At 41.0% G+C, this 22,037-nt stretch overlaps 1 protein-coding gene across 3 annotated transcripts in view; it reads left to right on the forward strand.

Annotated features, from left to right (window-relative positions):
* Positions 1 to 4,406: 4,406 nt before the first annotated feature.
* The window catches only part of MTX2 (metaxin 2), a gene marked incomplete at its 5' end in the record, with an annotated part of 44,932 nt that continues 27,301 nt past the window's right edge, over positions 4,407 to 22,037 (forward strand). For all 3 annotated transcript variants that reach the window (XM_082001347.1, XM_082001348.1, XM_082001349.1), the window contains 3 exons: positions 4,407 to 4,446; positions 18,333 to 18,380; positions 19,349 to 19,395. In XM_082001347.1, coding sequence (XP_081857473.1) covers positions 4,407 to 4,446; positions 18,333 to 18,380; positions 19,349 to 19,395 — 135 coding nt within the window. The remainder of the gene's footprint in view (positions 4,447 to 18,332; positions 18,381 to 19,348; positions 19,396 to 22,037) is intronic.

Raw genomic sequence — 22,037 nt, forward strand, 5'->3', positions numbered from 1 at the left:
CACTTGATCACGCTAGTCCAGATCCATCTGTTTCTGTTGCTCTGTGTACTTTGCCAGACTGTTTAGTGTACAGAGACCCTCTGGCATGAAGTCATGCTAAAAACACCCTCCTGCTGCTGCCTGGCACTGGATGTGTTGGCAGGGAAGGACTTACTCAAGTCTTCCTTCATTGCAGAGATTCCCAGCAGCCATAATAGCTTTCTGAAGGCACTGACAGGCAGCACAATGCAGAGCCACCCCCAGCATGCCCTAAGTTACACCAGAGGAGCAGCCTGGCTGGGGGCCAGGCAAGGAGCAAGCGTTTCAGTGCTGGTTTGTTTGCTACCACTTGGCCTATTCTCAACCACCAGCCATGCCACACAAGTAGTCTTCAGAGGTTTTACTCATCAATGAAATTTCTGCGCAGCTCTCTTCCAGAGAGAACCGTTCCTAATTGAATCGATGACTCTCAGCATTCCTTCTGTGTTTTGGAAAGGCCTGACTCTTGAGAGACCTGCTCCATGGAAAATGGAGAGCAGTGCTTTGGGCAGAGGTCCCCAATCGTGTGCTGAGAAGGTGCTCTGACGAGGTCTGTTGAGCAGCACGTGGCCCCAGATGGTTGTCTTGGGATGAAGAAAGGCCATACCGCAACACAGAACAACTCTGCAGTGTTCTCTACCACCTCAACAGTGCTCTGAAGAGGAACGTTTGCTATCAGTGTTTGGCACATGATACTACTGTATCCACCTTAAATTGGACTTTGCCTACAATGTACTTCATGAACTTCAGAACTGTCCATGACACCTAGCAGAACTCAAATTTGGAGAACCTCATTCAAATGCCTCCGCTTTCTGGTGATTGGTCTAATCTTATGGCCTGTCATACACTTGGCCAGCTAGACTGTAATTTGAATGACTGGCAATAGTGGATGTGTGAAAAACCAAGTAGCTTAAAAAAATGCAGGAGATGAAAAGTCTTTCATTGCCATCTCCCAATTCCTCTTGTAAAAATATTGTTAACAATTCTATCTGCAAGGGTCTTACACTGCAGGTATAGATAGGCACTACTGATAGCCATACATTTTATTAAATATTAACATGGAACAAAAGATCAGTACAAATTAAACATACATGTTAAAAGCTGTTTAATACTAAGGGAACTAATAAGAACAGTCTTGCTTTTTTTTTCTAGGCAGAAGATTAATCCTATTCAAATACCATTCTATTTAAAATGGAGTCCTGTTTCCCCAGCAGACAGTTTAACCCCTAGCAATTAATATTTTACCTGGTAAAGGCAGCCCATGTGAAGAGATGGGCTATGAGAAAACTCTACTCCATCTTTTGGGCACGCTTGTGTAAGGTAAGACCCTTATTAAGGGTTCTGCTAGAACTACCCTGGTTGACTTTCTGAAATGCAAAGCCCAAGGGACAGCCTAATTCTGCCTTTTGGTTTTCCTTGAAATCCTATCTGAAAGTGCATCCTTTTTTCCGCACTGAAATCAGAGGGACTAGCACCTTGGGATCTGCTGTTACGCCTTTAAAATCTGTGAAAGCTGGAGAGCTTTCTGTGGTGTGGAGCAAGACATTTGTTAACGGTGTGGCCAGCTGAAGAAACGATTCGCATGCAGGCCCTGCAGGAAGCCAGGCTCACAAGAGTGATGCCTTTCCTCAAAGAGCGGGGGAGGAGAGAGGCGTATCGAATAAAGGTGACGGTGGTGATGGAGTCGGTTTCGTTGCTACTATCTATCATCACTGGAGGTCTTCCTGGAGGATGTCCTACAAGATGCTCCACTAAAACAGTCCTTTCGGTGGGAGCAAGGAGAAGGACTGGGTATGCAGAAACAAAAAACACCGCCCTGATGTCCTGTCCCAGAGAAGAGAGCCTGAGCATCTGTGCCCTGCCACATACTGGGGGCATGGGCTGAGCTCCACGCAGTTTTCCTCCTGTTTCGGCTAATTTGTTGACAGATTTCTGTTCCCTGACTTAGTTTGTATCATTCACCTCTATTTCTGGAGGTCAGCTCTTTCTCTCTAAAGCTCAGTTTGATGCAAACCTTTCTCTTTAAATGGGTGCTAACGTGGATTTGGCCTAGCTCATACTTCATGCTCATCCTTATCGGGGCAACTTTTGCACCACGTCTTGTGTTTTCAGCCTGCTGGTGATGAACGCGCTCAAATAGGACGCACCAGCTTAATTTAGACCGTCGTAATCTCCTAATACAAAGCCACGCAACTTCTCAAGACTGCTCAGAGTTTCTGTAATTTTGGTGCTATTCAACTTACAACTGTAACTAGAAATGTAGCTTTCATCAGCATTTTAAAATAATCAGTCCTCTTCCACATCACAGTTTTCAGTCCTCAGTCCATTGTTCCAGTGTATATACTGCCTCTTCTGCTTTTGCTACTGGTCTAACAGCATGCTTCCACTATCATGTGAAGAATATATCCATGCTTAGTGATTCATCAGTAAGTGTCACCAGAGGAGTTTCACATGCTTTGCAAACGTTAATACATTTCTATATTTGTTCCGTATCTTCTAGTACTTGCAAGATTGAAGATCTTACCTTACAAGACTGAAATATCATTGTTACCTGTCCTTCACAGTAGAATAAGTATTTGATAAAATGAGATATTCTTAATTCTCACTAAAGAAATGAGGATCAAGAGGCACTGTAGAATAATGAAAGAAGTCTCTCACATATCCACTGTCTTCTCTGCAATCTACATATTAGATGCATAATATAATTTTATGGCATTTTTCCAAACTTTGGATAATCTTTATATTATAGAATTAAGACTAAGAAATTAGTGGTTGTTTAAAAGCAAGGTGTACATCTCAAAATGCAGTTTGTCTTCTGGAACCTTAACTTGGGATGAAGAAGAGGCAGCTGTACTGAGACCCTTTACTGAGTCCCTTTAGTTATAACATACTGTCCCCAAGACACTTCAGGAAGCATTGTGGTACCAGGGTGTTGAAAAGAAGATATTCAGTATGGTGAATAAAGAAAGCACCTAAGATTCTCAGAACAACCTCCTGACAGATTCAGACCATTTATGCCAACATCACTTCTCAGTCATTTGTGTCTTAAAGGTCAAAAAATTAATGGTTCAGTTGGTACACTGTTCTGAACCAAGCCAGGGGAGCAATATATTCCAAAGCTGTACAGCCAGAACTAACGCTTTTGTTCATGTTTGGATCGGGGAAGAATTCTAACTTGCAATTAGCGTGGCACTTTCAGGTGGTGAAAGGTTGGTCTTTTTTCTGCTTTCAGGCTCTAAACCATATTTAGCCATTTCTGTTATCTTCAGAGAACTAATGGCAGTAAACCCTCACGTGTTGGAGCTCCACGTAGTTGAGTGACAGAGGAACTGAAGATGGCTTGAGTCATCTTTCTTGGGAGACCCTAGAGCTGGCTACAGCATTCCTAATAGCTCTTGCTACGCTGAATTAAAACAAAAACCAGCAAACAACCCAAAAAAACCCCTTCTGGGATTCTTTCATAAAAAAAAAAAAAAGTCTGAACTTGCATCTTTCAGCTCCTTAAGATACTGGTTTTATGTGGAGCATGTTAAGCTGGCTTTCCACTAATAGTAGAGATTCCCTGTGACTGGGGACTTTGAGCAACAGTATTTTTAAATGTGTTTGGGTTTTTTTTGTGGTGCTGCTCTGCTGGTCCAGTGCACGCTTACCCCAGACTCCTCTCTGCAGGACCGTAGCTTCAGTTGCGCGCGTGCGTACCACCAAGAGCTGCAAAGCGTCTGCGATTACCCTTCCGTAGATACTAATTTCATTTTTCTGCTAGAAGACAGCCGAAGTGCCGGCAGCGTTTCAGAAGCCAGCCGTGCGTACACAGCTGGAGGGCCTGGCACCTGTTTGGGGGTTCGGTGACCAGTGCCACCGCTCGCCCTAGGCTGCCATGGCGGCGCGCAGGGTTACGACCAACGCTCTCACCCGTCGGGATGCCGGGCGGTGATTCTTCCCGCCGTTTGACAGACTGGAGTTCTGCGTTCACTCCCCTTGTGACTATTTCCCAGTTAAGCGAGTGACTACGGCGTGGCTAAATACGCCGTCGTACCTCGCGTTTAACGTACGCTAGTAACGTTTCCAGGGGATGTGAATTCGAAGGGGTTTTTCCTCAGGCCGGGTTAACCGAGGAGAGGGAGAACAGCTCCCAAATACCGGTTTACTCGTAAGTGCCTTTCAGAGCTTCCCTCCGCTGCCCACGGAGCACGCTACGTGAGGAAACGCGCCCTCTCCAACACGTACAAGCGGCCGCCGCCCGTACCCGCCCCGCTGGCCGGCGGCGGGCGCGTGGCCCCGCCCCGGGCGGCGGGGGCGGGGCGGGCCCCGGATGCAGTTGCTGCCCCGGCGGCGCGGGCCCAGTTCCTGTGCGTGCCCTCGGCCTGCTGCCGCCCGCCCTCCGCGACATGTCGCTGGTGGCGGAGGCCTTCGTGACTCAGCTGGCCGGTGAGGGGCGGGGGCGGGCGGGTGACGGCCCAGAGAGCCGCGGGCGGGCGGGACGCCGCGGGCCGGGCCCCGCTTCGCCTCAGGCGCTGCGCGCCGGCTCGCGGCCTGAGGGTGTTGGCGGAGCAGGAGCCGCCGCGCCGGCCTCGGTTCCCTGGGTGACCCCTCCGGACGGGACTGGGGCTCCGCGAGAGCGAGCCGGCCACGCGTGCCTCGGGGAGGGGCGGCTGTGGAAGGCTGACGGCGGCCGCGGGCGCCAGGCTGCTGCACAGAGCTCGGCCCCGGTCGCGTTTCCCCTCACGTCGCCCGCCGGGCGCTCCGAGGTGAGGGCGGTCACCCTGCACAACTCCCCGCGGAGCTCAGCGGGCGGGTTCGCCAGGCCTTCTTCTTTAAGGGGTCCCTGACCCCTAGCTGTGTTAGGGAGCGTCTTTGCTTTGATTGAACAACTTCTCTATCTTTAAAACTATGTACTTTTTCTCAGTGGTCCAAAAAACCGCATCGTATTTACAATTTCAGTGGCTGGAGTTGAGTTCCGCTGTGTGGGAGAGCTCATTGCGCTGCCATCCTCTCCCTGCTCCCCAAGGGCGTGTGCCATGTTTCCTGTGTTGCGCTTGTGGAGCTGAGGAATGTCACGGTACCTTTGCTACTGGCTAGTGCTCTTGTGATCTGCTGTAGCTGGGCCGTGTAAACGGCATGTGAGCCTTGCCATAAAACAGAAACGTGTATCGCTGTGGTGTTATTAAGCAAAAATGGATGTTAATCTGTTCTCAAGGAAACAGAAAATGTGCACCTTGGACAATTCCTGGATAGGAAGTTCAAAATACATTTACGATGTTGCACACTGAAAATCAGTGTATTGGCCAGTTTCTCCTTGCTAGTTATTCTCTGTTCCTGATATCTTGCTGCTACACAAGCTCACAAGCAATAAATATTGCAAGGAAACAGCATTGCAATTGCTACTGACCTGTTGTGGAGGAAGCTGGTGTTTTGTCCCAGGAGCTGGGTCATCTGCCACTTGGTAGAGGCCACAAACATGAGAGTCCGAGTTGGATTTTCTACTATGAATGTACAGTTCCCAGAGCAGGCTTGCCCCTGACTGGTAGGTACAGTGAAGATGGCAGATCTTGAATCTAGGTGCATAGAGGTACCTATATACAAGCTTGAAAGTTGTGCTAGTCTCTTGGGTTGGCATTCATTAATTCACAGACGTTAGCGCTAGCCATGCTTATGTTCTGAGGGCCAGAGCCTTGATCCTCAGGATGTGGAGAATATGGTCACGATCGGCATTGCTTTATGCCATTTACTAGCCTTTATAATCTCTTTAGTATATTTTATTTCCATTGTGAAACACAAGGGTAATGACATATGTGAGTAGGTGTGGATTCTGCTGCATTCATCTGCTCTGTGGCCATTATGAATGTTCTAGAGTGACAGCTTGCTGATGTTTGCTTTTTTCTGGAATTATAAATACAAACTCAAAACTATACTGTATGTAGGCATCTCATTGCTTTCTTGTTGAAAGTGCTGTTCTTTTCCGCAACAACTTCCCGCTAAACAAGCAAATTGTTGTGGAATACAGCAATGACAGATGCAAATTAAGTATAGTTTAAGAAAAATGCGTGTTTGAAAAACTGGAAACAGGAAGACAAAGTTTTGCAACAACTGGCTCTTGCCCTCTTTGCTGAAGAGTTCTTCCTCTGTTCCTAGAGAGATTCTTTGCCCCCCTTGTCTTAACAGTTGTACTATTAAGGTGGTGCTTAAGCATCAGAGCTGCTCAAGTACTTCTGGACCCTCCTGCAATTTAATAACCTTAAGACAGTAGCACCTCATCTTTTACCTGTCAGTCACAAGTTAAGTGTAAGTGATGCTCTTTTTTTTTTTTTTTTAATAGGTTAACTAATGTATAGGCATCTAATCAAAAAATACTGGCAATGCTTCTCTATTTTTGCAGAGCAGAAATGGTTGGTGCTTATTTTATTAATCTTCTGCTGGATATGCTACTGTCACTCAAGGTACAGTACAAATCCTTGTTGCAGACCTGTCCACTGCAATTTTGCCATTGCCTTTGCTTTCCCAAAAGCAAATCGGTGTCAAAAGCAGTTATCTGCCTTGAAAATAAAAAATACCTTTGGCAGTGGGTCGTGGCCTTCCTAGCTTGTCTGTATTATGTACAAGTCCCAGACTGAAACTAAATAATGGCAAAATACCTCAATTTGTTCATATGGAAGATTTTTCTAAGAAAAAGAAAGTTATCTGGGGTCTTGGCTAATTCCCACCACACTTCTAGATTTCCTGAGACATTGCACAGACACAGGGAATATTTCATTATAGTACCAAGAAGACACATAAATGTCCTGCAAATGTAAGAATATTTGTGAGGAAGAAAAATGGTGTATCTGCAAGGAAAAAATACCACCTAACAATGACATTTGTTTTAATAGCGTCTTATCCCTGTATCTGTGGTTGTGAACACTGCCTTTCTGTTACGTATGGATGGAAATGTAAGAACGATTGAGAATTTTTTCCATGTCCATGAAGAATGAAATTTGATTGGCTTGTCATCAAGGGTCCTGTTCATGAAGACAGTTGCTTTGTCATGGCAGTTGCAATGAACTACCGCTGCCCTAACATATAGCATCTGTAAAACATGGGTCTTTGCACGCAGGTGTTTAAAGACAATCATCTCAGCATAGTTAATTTTCTAGAAATGTTTTAAAGCGGGGAGGGTTTTAGTAGAGGAGGGGATCATAACTTTCTTTTACACAGTGACTTGCTTGTGTATGTATTAGAAATTTTTTTTTTTTCTTCAAAGTACTACCTATCTTCACCTTTACTGCACCTTATGCATTCACTTTGGATGTGCCTATTCACTGTTTTGGCACAAACTGAAACACAGAAAAAGCCATCTGAATATAAAAACAACTTTTTTTACTGTGAGGATGGTTTAACATTAGAGCAGGCTGCTCAGAGCAGTTGTGGAGTCTTCATCCTTGGAGGTGCTCAGCACTGAACTGGACATGGCCGTGGACAGCCTGTTGCAGCTGACCTTGGGCTTCCAGAAGTGCCTTCCAACCTCAGCTGTTCCATGACCATCAGTTGCTCAGCCCGCTTGCGCTGCAGCAATAATTCAGCACCCTCTCTGTGCGACATGCATTCACCTGGATGTGCTGAGCGTAGCCTACTGCTGTAATGCATTAATAACCAAGTACAAAACACTGACTAAATCACTTACGTGGACTAAAGCACTTGCTTTAGTGCCATTCAACTGTTCGCTTATTCAGAAATATAGAGAGGTTGATGATGTGTCTTGGGGAATAATAAACAAATATTTCTATAGCTTCATGAATTGCAAACATGTTATGTCACGTTTTAAATCATCTATTTCTGAACTGTAGAAAATATTAATTGGATAATATGGTAAAGAGTGTTTAGAATAGCTCAGCATCAATCATGTATTAACAGAATAGGAAATGAGTGTTTATACTGGAAGAAGTATTAGAGTGCCAGCTTTCAAGTGGTCTGGAATATTAATCTTTCTAACTCTAGTAGTTTTGAGAAGCTGACTGCTCAAATAATCTATAAAAGATTGTTGAAAAGATGTTTAATTGATCACTAAATTACTCAGTATGCTTTACTTCCCGCCCCCCCCCCCATTAGTTTTAGATCAGTGATCAAAAGAGAGAAAATAATATCCTTGTTTGTCCTTTGATCTCTGGAAAATTACTTCTGGTTATTGTCGCTGAGTTATATCTAAGGGTCTTAGTCTAGTTTTAATACTAAGGGAAATGAATCCAGTTTGAAAAACAGATGCCCTTCTGCCTTTAGGTATTTTACATTCTCAGTGAGTCTACCTCCACTGTGACATGCCAGGGCAAAAATAAATCTGACGTGCATGTTTTACGTGTTGAGACAAGTTGCAATTTGGCTGAGAACAAATACATAGGGAATGAAAGCTGACCACCTAAAGACGTAGAATTTAAACTGAGTATGCATTTTGTGCATCAAAATGTGCATAGTTAAATGTTAACATCTCCTGCATGTGTAAGGTGAAAAAAAAAAAAGTTATTCTTAACAATAGGTTGTCTGCAGCACAGATTATTTAAGCCTGCTGCAGAGGTGCTTATATTCAAAAAGGTGATTTGAAAACACCAAATTTGTCAGGCTGTATGATTTTACCTTACAATGTTCTGTTACAGTTGCTTTTTTTTTTGGTAATCAAACTACAAGGAATCCCTTTAACTCTTGTTCAGTTTCAATAAACAAGTCTCGTATGCTGCTCTTGCCAATTTGTGCTCAGACACATATGTTTTATGACTTGATTTGAACCAATCCTTTGAGTGGATTGCCTATCTAATCTTTTTTTAGGTCGGGGGGAAAAATGACTTTCACAATTATTATAGTACAGTACGTATTTCATTTTGAGTTACTGTTATTTCTTGATGTTAAGAAGCAATATAATTACAGTTTATAATACAGTATGCTTCTGTAGTTGTTTCTGGCTCTGTTAGGACTAACCAGTCTTTCTCTAATCAGCATTTTGTTGTTACATGTTTTCTGCTAAAGTAGTGTCTGCCTTCCTCATGCCGGGAATGAGATTGCTCTAGAAATAACGGTAACAAAATTAGTAAACTAAAAGTAGCACATATTTTGATATTGCCCAATTTGACTTGCAAGTGAGCTTTCATCATTTGTAGAATGATTTGGATATGAGTGCTGTTTAGGAGCCTAGCTGTTCAGCTCACAAGAGGTCAGAGAAGAACAACTTTGGAGAGGAACCAGATTTTTCTTCTCACTCCTTTTTTCTCTCTGGCCCCTGGATGCTCTGTTCTCTGACTGTCCCTAGGCACTACCTTGATCTCTTCCTGTAGGTTTGGACCCTATGAGCTGCTTCCTTTTCAAAACAAGAATGAAAGCAAGAGCTTGGTTGCTGCCTTCTTTGCTCCAGTTAAACAGGCAGTGCGTGTTGCTGTGCATTTTCAGCTGCCTCTTTTGAAAGTGAGCGAGAAACTGCAGCTGCATGCAAGCCATGGGGAGGACAGAGAGAAAGTCCACACCAGGTTCTGACTTCGTTGTTATTATTTTTAAATTCTGGTCTTTAGTTATTAAGATGATGACAGAGATGTCACATGAAGATGGCTGTTTTAGTACAAACTGGAAGAAGTTACCTGTTCATAAAACCTATGAAATGTGTAGGAAGGATTGGAAACATCAAAGGAAAAAATTACAATGGTGCTGCAAAGAATGCAGGAAAAATTAATACCTGTCTCATTTGGGGGAAGAAGCCCAAGCAGAAGACTGGAATGTGCATACTGAGTTGGAAAGTAAAATGCTGAGATGGTAATTTTTGACAGTTCTGCCTTCTAGCTCTTGTATAATGAAATTGAAGCCAATGTAATGCTTGCATCTCTAGCAAGAACTTTAAAAGTTCAACTGCATGTGTGTGTGTTGTTTTTTGGTTTTTTTTACATTTGAATGCCATATTGGGGAAACTCTGGGTGCATTGGAGTGTGTTCACTGAAAGCCTTAGAAAAGAAATGAGGAAGACTGAGAATATGATTACAAGAACAGGATAAAAGTTTTCAGGTTTTGAAGTAGGGAGTCTGCAGTGGTTCCCAGAGGTGAGGAAGAGCCTGAGAGGTGCTGTTGCAAATAGCATTGTCTGTTTTGGCTGACTTACAAGACTGTGAGCCCTAAAGCAGCATCTTCCCCCCCGCTAGTGGCAGTGCATGGCTGGCTGACTGCAGCAGTGCTAAATGTTTGCATTTCTACCCTGCAGAGCTCTCCTGCCCAGAGATCTCTGCTCTTCTTGTCCCTTTGCAAGACTCTAGCCCAGGGAGTCTCTGTTACCATCACTTTGTATCTCCTGGTACTGCTGTGCTCAGGGCTGTGGGCAAGATAGGAAAGAGAGAATGAAGGGGAGCCTTAATGAAAGGCTGGAGGTGCCAGGGCTGGGTGAGCAGGAATTGTATGTGTGTGGAGCAACTTTTGGAGCAGGTATGGGATAGTGAGGTCCTGTCTGGCGGGACAGATGTGGGAAACCAAAATGTGTAAGATTTCTATTGTGGATCTGAGTAGGGGTGCTGTGGCTGAGAAAGCAGGGAGCTCCTTGGGCTGCTTTGCAGAAGTGGTATTCAGACTGCCTGCCAAGCATCCTTAGGGGAGGAGGGATTCAGACTACCACAGAGAAGAGGGGATCTCAATCTGTTTTACTTAGAGAGCTTTCAAAGGACTAATTTAAAGTATAGAGAAATAGATAACATGGTTAAGAAGTGTCCCGGTCCAGTAAGGCACTTAAGGCATTCATGAGTATCATACCTTCACTGTCCTACTCTTCACAGCTCCTGTGCTTGAAGTTTCACTTCTTGAGTCAAGGCCAAAGAAGGTCGAGGGACTTAAGTAGCACAAAGGAAAGTGATGGATTTAGAGATCTATAAAAAGCTATAATTAAGAATTACAGAGCTTCTTTGAGATGGAGCATTTATGCTGAATATCAGGAATAAGTAAAATAGCTCCAGCTTGTTGGGACTTTATAAATAAATCTTTTGAGATCATTTAGCTGGCACGTTCTCTGTTTTTTCTGAAGAAATCCAGATGTTGATTTAGGAACAACTTTTATTTTTGGATTTGATTTGTTGAGATTTTTTGGCCTCCTTTCCTGATGGGAGGTGTGATTCTGCAGGCGTGGAGATGCTGAGCGATCTCCCTCCTGAGGCCTCCCCTAGCCGTAAGAGCACTGAGCACCCTGGAGGACTGAACCGCAGATATATACACTCTGGAAAGTCAACTCAAAGACAATAACAGAATTGGACTAATGCTTAAATACGTGCAATTAATAGCTTTCTTGGAGGGTGAAGCAGCAGATTGTGTCATGCTAAATGGCTGCTGCAGTAATGTCACATGCTGACTCTCTTAGTGGTGTAGCCACAGGAAACCCAAATTTGAGAATTGCTGCTGAGATTGAGTCTTTACGTTGACAGTCTGCTTGATCAATAATTACTGAACAGTCATGATTTATCTGAATTGTAATATATCTATGAAGGAGGCCTGGGATGGATTTAAGCAAATGGTGTAATTATTTGATACATGATTTAATGCATACTGTTTAACTTGTGTGAAAGTTGGTTTTCATTTGGCAAGGCACTATAAAAGACTTTTTGGTCCTTTGTCAGCAGAGCCAGGGAGTTGCTGATGCTTTAATTTTTTCTTGGCCCTTGTTAGTTTACAGGATCAGGCCAATGACATGAAATTGAGCTGTACTCAGTGTGGGTGGCTTGAACCGGTAGGTCTTAAGGCAGCTAATTGACAACTTTCTCGTACTTCCTTTATTGATCACCGTTAATGTACGAGATGTATCTTTAACTGCTTTGGTTCCAAAGTGGCTGCAGCTTCACTGTATTCATCAAAATACACCCCTCCACTTATTTCCTGTAATAAGGTTATAGAAACACATAAATTCCTGCATTTTCTTTTTAAACAATGTATCGCTACTTGAAAGTATGACCGATTTGTGTTATGAAAAGAGAATGAAGTGATCATCTGCTTCTTTTTGATGCATCTTAACATCAAGTGGCAAATAATACTCTTTCCTTCTGGAGTCTGTGGGATAGCTTTCCATGTGGTGGTTTTTTTTTTTTTTTTTTGGTTACTACATCTAGAACATAGTGTGCAGCAGGTCCCCCCATAGCACCAGTCTTGGGAAACCAAAAAGGGTAACTGTTTTCCTGCTGATTGTTATGGTGTTTGCATAATGTTTGGAGACTTGTAAGTAATGATGTTGGATGTGGATGTTGCCCAGATGTAAGACTAAATTTCTTTTTAGTGTTAACTCTTGTGAGAAAACAGTTTTGAGGTATCTCATTATAATTTAATCAAATTTGTACCTTGGGAGAGGTTGAAGGAAACTCTGTGGAAATAATGTTTAGGTTAATCTCTCCAGCTGTAATATTGCAATATAGTGATTCAAATTAATGCCAACTTTTTTCTTGTTTTTAATAGAGGATATCTTGCCTCTTGGTTGTTTTAACAGGCCTTTAATGCCATGTGAACCAAACTGGTAAATACAGATGTTTTAGTTTTCCTCCTTTTTATGCAAGTCTAATATCAAAGTGTTTAAGGGGAATATAACAGAAAGGAAATTTATCCATGCAAATGTGGTGACTTTAGAGGAGGAGTAGTCTTTATTTCTATATATTATAATCCATAAACAACTTCTTAACATTTCAAGAAATTGCTCTGAGAAGATCAAATGTTCCCGGGCCAGGTCCTAGCCTCCTCTACACACCAGCACACAGTGAACTGCGTGGAATAGATTGTTAGTTGACTGAATACTTAATTTACAGAAGAAGAAAGAAGATATCAAAGGATAAATTGCTGGCATAGTGAGAATTCAGTAAATTTTAGTTTATAGGAGATTTGGGGCAGAAGATTGTCTTGATTTACTTCTCACTGTGTTAATTTCAGTACTTCAGAAATAATCAACAGGGTAGTAACATTCGCTGTTAATTCTTTAGCCTTAATTCTTATTAGGCATGGGCTAGTTTTAGAACAGAAAATTATTTCTATCTGCATTGCCTTCCAAGAATGTTCTTGCCCCACTGAAATTCTATGGTATTACTAAGAGCTGGGAACAACCTAATTTCAAGTTGAGTGTTTTCCTGCAAAAACTTTTAACCTGTTGATAACATCATTTCCCGTGCAGGAGGGAGCATCTTGATGCTTGGATCCAGAGGGCGCTGGCATTTTTCTGTGACTGATACTGAAGAATGCTGCAGCTTGACAACAAATGTGCTAAATGAGTGTCAGACTAGCAGGGCAAACACACCACATACCTTACTGCTGGAAACTGGCTATTCATACAAGACAGCTGAAAGGGCTAAATTGTTGTTTAGTATATTCCACAACAGAACATGCAAAGTATTTTGTGTCTTCTCATTTTCACAGTCAGAGTCTTATTTTTTTAAGTAATAGGATTAAAAGCATAACTGTAAACCATTTATTTCATTACATCCCTGTCACCATTGTGAAGCTGCTCGGGGAAGGTGAATGAAAATGTCTGTTTCCCCCATCCATCCAGTACTCCTCCACACAGGAGGAATAGTTTCCTGGTAATTCAGAGTGTAGGAGTTTTGTAAACAGAGTTTTGTACACTCATAAAGAGACTCTGGACATCCTGGACAAGGAATTGTTGGAGCTGAGGCACTGTAGAGCATCTTGGGAATGTGGTGCTTCCTCTTGCACCGACTTCACTGGGGCAATGTTACTGCAGCCTCCCATCTTTGAATTAAAATTCACCTCTGTGCAAGTATAGTATGCCTTGTTTTAAGAGCATTAGTTGGAGCTGAGATGTGTGCAGGCCTCAGGTGAGCTGCTGTTCCCCTGCTGATAGCAGGGTCCAGTGCTCTTAAGTATCTCTTCTTAGACAACATATGTGCATTTTGCTCTCTTGCTGTCCCAAAAGTATTTGGGTAGATAAAGCCTTATTATTGAAATGGCAGTCTGAAACAGCTGTAAACGTTGGAATCAAAATGCTATTTAAATATCTGTCTCTGGCCTTAATGTTGCTCAAGTAAAACATTTCACCACAAAATCTGAGAAATGCACCTAACGCAATACATTTTTAGTGGCAGAGAATTTGACGTGACCGTCGTGACTCGTTCTGTGCTTTGGAAGTTTTTTTGTAACAGCAGAAATTATGTATTTTCTAAGTAATTCTCTGACACGGCAGGTGAGGAGTCTAGGAATCTGTTTTAATAGATAGTTACAAACCTGAGTAATTAAAACTCCGCTATGAACATGCAACACACCAGGTCACAGAATTTTCTTCTACAAGTCTAATTTGACACCTAAGAACCCTGTTAACACTTGAAAAATCTGCATTTTCTGTGCTAAAGTGTTAATAAGTGAGACACTGACTAATAAACACGTTGAGCTTAGTGAAATTTTCATGCATTTTAGTCATCCACAAAACCAAAGAAGATGTTGTGTGGTGGTCTACTTGCTGTTTGACTTCTCTGGTTGTTGTGACGCTGCATCTGCCGAATTCTCAGCTCCTATGATAACAAGGCTTATGCAGTGATGCCTTCTGTGTCTACCTCCTTTTAATTCTCACTTCCCAGTAACTTTTGAACTCAAAGCTCATTCCAGACATATTTAACAGGGAGGACTGATCCTACAGGTGGTTGTTTCCTGTAACCGGCATTAAAACAAGCAGTGTGGTAGGGGAGAAGGGAAAGACAACAGTATGAGGTTTGCTTGTCCTGAACAAACAGCAGACAATCCACATGAAAGACTAAATATTTGAATTTGTTAAGCATGGGAAAAGTGTCAGTAGGGTGGGAAAACAACTTTTACTAAAGACTGTAAACTTGAGAGACAAACCCATTGAAAACCACACAATAGTAATTCCTCTGATTATGGAGGCAGAAGGAAGAAACAAATAGTTCCTTATTCTTAAGATATGTAGAGAAGCTATTCCTGTAAGGCATACTTCCAAGCAGTTATTTCATCCTGTGAGCAGCTAATGATAAAAATGTCTGTTGCGTAGGATCTAACACATAAATGCCTTTCTGTGTTGAAAGTTTCTGAAACTGAATTGACATCACATTTGTTAATTTTCTCTTTATATACCTAGCGCAACAGTAGCTGTGGTTAGCAGGGAAATGAACATCTACAGACCAGAAGATTATAGTTGCCGAAGGATAAACTGGATTTGACTTCATTAGTGCACAAATGATAAGTTTGTGAGGAGTTATTATAGCATTAATCAACTTGATGGATTGGAAATATGACAGAACTGAAGCAGCGTGTAATATTAGTGCCTATTATTCTACAAATTATGTCTTCACCTACATTCATAAGGCAAGAGTCATTGCCGTACATTAAAGATATTACACACTTTCTCGTCTTGTGGAGGCATGTGACATCCCTTCAGCAATTCCTCCTCCTCTCTTGCCCCAGTGGGGTTCTGGTCTCCCTTAGCTGCATGTTTCCACCTTACAAGTAATGCAAGGCAGCTTGGGAGCTGATATTTGGATTTAGCTTGCACCTTACGAACCTGGACTTCTCAGGTAGCAGTGTGTGTTTAAACTTCTTGCTCCATCAGAAAAAAGTATTTCATACTCTAAATATCTTGGAAGAGAGTAAGTAGAAATTGGAAGATATGGACAGGTAGTGAGTGGGTATTTAATTCTTTGATTTCCAGAGGATTGCACAGGCTTTGTGTATGTACCTCCAGTATTGTTGAATATGATCTGCTGAATGCAATTCTGAATGCATGCTGCAGAATGGTTTTTTCTAGGATAGAAGTAACAATATGTGAAGTTGATTGTTTTAAATCCAGTCTGTGCAGTGATAGCAAAATCAATTATCTTTTATCTGGTCTGCTGATAAAAGATAAAAAAAAAAATCTGCGTACAAAGAACTGAAGGCCTTGGTTCAAGGCTTGGGAGCATGTGTCCACCTCGTCCAAACATGCTCAGAATTGTGACCTCCTCCTGGAGACCGTCAGGTGCCAAGTGCAGGGGGTATTACTCATGCATTTTCTTAGAACTGATGAAATTTGGAGTTTAAGGTGCTGATAACGAAGGCTGAGGGTTTCATGTGGCTGTTTGTCCTTGTTTCATTTATTTGTCGAAAGACGTATTAGTACACAACTAAACTGTGAATGAGTGAATACAAAGATTTTAAACTACCCTTGGCCTTTCCTTCCCTCAAGTTGGGTGTGTGCTCCTGTGTACTAAGACTGTGGGACAAAGGCTTCATATCATGACTACCAAAATTAGGGTCAGCACATATGGTTCATGAAAATCTGTATGTGACTGGTAGAATGTGGAAGGAAAAATTATCCAACAAGGGCAAACAAGTTACAAAAAATATTCTGCATGTGTTTTAGTTTATAGCATGGATATAGCATGCCTTAGCAGCGGTGTAGTTTTGAATTCTGTGTGCCAAGAAGCTGTTACATATCTATACATCTCCACAGCTGCATATAGCTTAGTGCCAAGATCAGCTTGGAATTAGTGTTTGAATTTATCGAAATGTACCAAACTCTTTTGTTTGAAAATGAAAAGTTCACTTGATTTTTGTGGGCATGAAATATTTCAGCCATGTGCTCGTGTGAAAATAGGCCACTTCCAGTTTGGGCCAGGATCCAAGAATTAGATATAAACCCGACATTTCAGTCTGAAGAGCATCAGGCAAAAATTTTCAGCAGAAATGGGCCCATGCATTTTGAAGGCCTCTGTACCATTTTGGGCATGTGAGAAGGATGTTTTCACTGGTTGGTGGGAGTATTTACAAGATCAATGTACCTTTGTGACTTAGTTACTTCTGTAAGTATCTCGGAGTCCAGCACTGATAAGTTTGCTAAAGTGTGGTAATAACATTCTTAATTTCCTCATTCCATTTGCTCTTGCAAGACTTCAGTGGACCTGAAGAAATGTATGTTAGATAAATTATTTTAAACAGTTAAGGCTGTAGTACTGCAGACACTATCTTAGTTGCTTTTTATTTAAAGAAGTAAATGTACTTCCACCTCAAGAATTTTTACTCCAGGGCAAAACTTTAATGGAGGGGTGTAAAACCAATAACTGCTACAATAAAACATAAAACATTTTTTCATGACACTTAAATGTGATTAGTTGCTTTCTCATGCCCATACTAGTATAGCTTTGATAGGCTCTGTGCCTTAGAGACAGTGACCTTTGCAAAACTGTGTACAGTGTTACAAGCTTTACAGTTCTATGTGACTTCCATAAAAGTTACTACTTCATGAATATCCAAAATGAATGATAGTTAGAAAATAGTGCTTTTTTTTTTTTTTGAGTTCTGTGGGCAAAGACACAAAGAATGACGTTACAGAAGTCAGTGGCATATTTCTGTTTGAATGACACATAGTTATTTATAGACATTATTGCTTTAAAAAAATAATTTATGTGATTAGAGCATTAATTTTGTTTACAAATAGCTAGTTCAGGTAGAATGCAATGTTTGAATTGGTACTTAAAAATAGATTTTTAATTGGACATTAACAAGGAATGTAACGGAGACAAAACAATGTGATGACTGTTATCTTAATGCTACCATTAATAGTAAATCAGTGATGATTATTATTTTTGCCTTCCCATAAATTCAAGTGGTGTATGATTGATTAAGTGCAACGGTTCTCAACTGGAAGATGTGATTGTCTTTTATTTCCTTGCCCTTTTTTTTTTTTTTTAAACAACTGTTCAACTGCTTTGAACAACTGATGGTGCAGGTTTTTTAATGCATATTGACATTCCCATTTTAGGGTTGACCAGCACATCATTTAAAGCGATAGGTGGTTCCAGTTGTCCTAGTGGGTAGGTTTCTGACATGCCTGAGCACCTGGCTTTGTGGGTATCATATAGGACCAGTGAGGACACAACTTTAAAAGTCAGAAAGCTTTTCCATTTCCCCAGAGCATTCTTCACACTTGGTTTGGAGGTTTGTGCCTCTCTCCTCTGTGTCTTGTTCTGTTCTTTCCAGAATTCTTTGTTTAGTACCTTAATAAAGAGTTGCTGTTGAGAGTGGCCAGAATTGTGACGGGAATGCGCACAAGGATGTCTTTATGGTGGCGGGGAAAATAGCTGCTTTAGCTGCTTGAAAATTACCAGGCATGTAGCTTGAATTTTAGCTTTTCTTGCAACATTAAATCTTGGGACTTAGTTTTCTGCTCTGTGTTGTCACTCTGTGAGCTGGAGAGAAGTATGGGAGAAGAGACTGACAGTGGGATGTTTTTAGGGCAGGTTAAATCTTGCATCAGCATCTTTGTAGTTTGAGTTCCTGCTCTAGGTAATGTTTGTGTTCGGTTAGCATCTGCAAGCACATTGTTGTTTGGCTTGCTTAATTAATTCTTCTTCTTTCCACAGCCGCAGAGCCTTGGCCTGAAAATGCTGCCTTGTATCAGCAACTGAAGGGTGGGTACACTGTTTTTTCCAATTAATAATTACTTTATTTTTAGAAAACACATTAAATATGCACTAAGATAATTAACTGTAAGGAAGCACAGAAACTGTTAAGAGAGTCCTTTGTGTTGTTTGTCTGGTCAGAGGTTTTAGCTATGCTTGCATCTGCCAATATAAACCAGCTATTCATGGCCTATAAGGTCCTTGGTTTATTATTGACTCATTATATTGGCTGCTGTAGGCAGTGTAAAATGATGTGGTTGCAGGCACAGTTGGCAGATTTACTGCACCAATAGCTGAGGCAGCAGATTTTTGAAGTCTTGTGGTAAAGTGGGCTCTCAGTAAAAAGGAACTGTTAAAATGTATAGGCTAGGATGGTTCAGGCTCCCTTTAGCAGCTCTTCATATATCATCAGATCACATTATGGCCCCCATTTGGGGCTCAGCAGCCTGCTACAGTTGTCAGAAGACTGCAAAGTAATGAAGACTAATAGGTAGCAGCCCTAGTCTTCTAAGCATGGAATTTTTATTGCAGTGAACTTGTCATCTTTCTTTTGTGTGACAGACCTAGACACAGTGTGCAATATTAACTGCAAGCTGCTTTTATAGGTTTCTGAATGCTTTTACTTTTTAGCCAGAGGAGTTATGAAGATGCGGTTTTATTTAACTTTGATTAGAAGAAGAGTAATCGGCATAAACCTCAAGCATTTGGCTTTTAGTTGTGAACATTTTTTATTGTATATTGGTGGTAATGTATGATATATGCAATTGCATTTGCAGGAGAAATATTTCTGGTATTCTTTTTTTTATCTTTCTTTTTTTTAATAGTCATACCACAGGTTTTCTAGTCCAGGTAATTATATATGTGCTCCTTGTTTTATGCTTAAGAAATGCAACCCAGAATGGCTTACAGTTACGGGTCAGTAGCTAAATGGGCACTGTTTTTTGTAATTGTGTTTTTTGTTTTTTTTCTTTCAACAGAGGAACAAATTTTGCTTTCTGACAATGCATCTTCCCTTGCTGTTCAGGTAAAATGTCATCTTTTCTAAATGAAAGATGTTAATTCCATTTTATTTTTTGAATGATTATCTAGCTAAAGTAACTATATTTATCTAAATGAATAACTTAAGAATTATTTCTGTCAATTCCTGCATCTGATGTGCTTTACATTGTCATCGAAGTGCCAAAGCCTAAAGGAAATGAGGATTTTGAGAGTCCTATATAGAGTGCCACTGCTTGTACTCATATTTATATTGGTCTATGTTTGTACAGTATTTGCTTATCTACCTACTCTGGGAACTGTGCAGGGTTCCCATCTTTTGTCACTTGGGATGCTAGTTCGTCTTGTAACCTTTTGTATGATGCTTGCTGGTTATTTAATTCTCAAAGCTAATACTGCCCCAAACTCCAGGCATATTTGCTGCGTGTTGTGGGCATCAAATCTCTGTATGTCTCTAATAGGTTTTCTTAATTTCATCATGTATACAGAGATCCAGTGTGGTTTTTAGAAATAGTCCATATAATTGACAAACTTGCATCTCTAATTGACTTAAAAGCACCTCTGTGGCTGTGAAGTCTGTGTAAACTCCATTAGCCTGTTAGGTTCAGTAACCCCAAATCTCAAGGGGATGTTTTCCCCATTAGTAGAGAGGGACTGGCTGTCAGAAGTGGTGGTGAGCAGGATGTCTATAAGGTTCCTGTTCTTCAAAGCACCTTTGCTGCTGCTTTGCCTAGTAGGGAGTTGCACTATTCTGCCTCTTGCTTTTTGTGTGTGATCTAGCTCGGAGCAGTTAGAGCCCTTTCAGGGCTATCCAGAAAGGTCACATCTCATTTGGCCAAAGTGGGACGCTTGGAGACCGTAACTGACATTACTGGTAAAAAGGTTGGGATTGTTTGATCATGGTAACTACTTCCAGGATCTCTTAACTTTTTTTCCTTCCAGTCTGGCAATCTAGGAAATACCTCAAAAGAGTAAATTCTATCACAGCAAGAAGGTACCTTTATCCTTTGCTGGAAAGATGAGTCACCTTTGATACACCAAATAAATAAGGTGGTGTTTATTTGTTTGGGCAGTGTATTTTATATTATGCCTTACAGTAATGCAAATAAGTGTTTTTGTTGCTCACTTGATCTCAGTGTTCCTTTTTACTCCAGCAACTGTATTTTTGTGGTTCTCGTGAATTTTCTTATCATCTAAAAATATGTATAGGTGTGGCTTGTATTTAAAACATAAAAGAAAGAACAACATAACCCTAAAATTTCCTTTTCTAATGCATCATTTTGCTTTACTGTTTCCAGTCTATTGTTATCCTACATGTGTCACTTAGATGATAAATTAACTATAATATATTAAAAATGCTTGTTTTTCTTCAATATTCTCTAGCTGGACAGCTGATAGTAGCCATGACTATAAATATGATTCTGGTAGATATCTGATCTTCAACTTTATAGAACAATTTTGTATTGTTCAATAAAACATATCTGTTTTGAAGAATCTGTGTAACATTGTTGTGACTGTGAAAGAATAGCTATCCTTGGTGTCTTTGATCCATTTTGAAATGCTGCTAGGCACTGTAGTTATGTATTACTTGAAAGCTTGAAATATACCGGTGTCTTTTGCGTAAGCAAATTGCTGAGTTCCTCTGTTTTAGAATTTACTTCTTACTCTGATAAGAGCCTGTTTATCTTTTTACTGGATGTCTTTTTGCTGATGTTTTATGTTTTTTGGTTTTTGTTTTTTTTGGAGTGGTGTTCATGTGCGTTTTCCTGAGGAAGGAAGGGGAATGGGGGCTAGGAGGAGAAATAGGAGCTGGTACCTGGGACTTTTTTCCCACTACTGCCATTTCTTTTCTCCCTGTTACTGATTTGGGCACATGAATATCATCAGAGCAGATACATAGCTTGTTCATGGCTTGTTGAACTTCCATGTGGTGAAAAACGCATCAGTCCCTCTGATCAAAAAAATGTGTGGAGTCAGCTGCCATAAAATCTTTAAGGAACGTGGTTCACAACAAGACTCTAAATGTGCTGCAACTGATCTTTCAGATCTTTCTCAAAATCTCCTTACAGCATCTCTTCATAATGCTGCTCTGGGATAGCTACATATGCAGATAGCTACATAGAAAATAAATAATAAAATCTAATGCCATATTAAGTAATTAGTGAGAGTAAAAGTTGACACTCCTAAAATGGATGACCCTGCAATACGGATGGCATTTCATGTGCCTCTTGCCAACAGAGCAGGTCAAGCAGACAGCAGAGAAAGTTACTTTCAGTGTAGGTGTAACAGACTGTTGCAGGCATTTTGTTTGAATTAATGAGTAGTGAGGGCTGCAGATTAAATGTAGGCAGTTGGTTGAGTCTTGCTTTTTTAATAATGACTGGATTTAATGACTTCTCATTGTGCCATGAAATCTAGACTCCTGACTATAGCTACATACCAGATAAGAGAGAGGAGGACAGAGTCTTCTTGGAATTGCTAAGTAACTGTGGTGGTTCCTACAATAGTTAAAAGACAACCAAACGAACCAAAAAAAAAATCTCTCTCACTTTGTGGAAACTCTCTGTTGATTCTGGAAGGTTTTTTTTTGTGTTGTTTGTTTTTTTAATTCCTCTTCTGCCCATTGTTGTTGTTGGAAACAGACTAAATTAACGATTCCTTTGTCTTTTA

Source organism: Phaethon aethereus (assembly GCF_964289735.1).
Source record: "Phaethon aethereus genome assembly, chromosome: 6".
Taxonomy (NCBI): Eukaryota; Metazoa; Chordata; class Aves; order Phaethontiformes; family Phaethontidae; genus Phaethon; species Phaethon aethereus.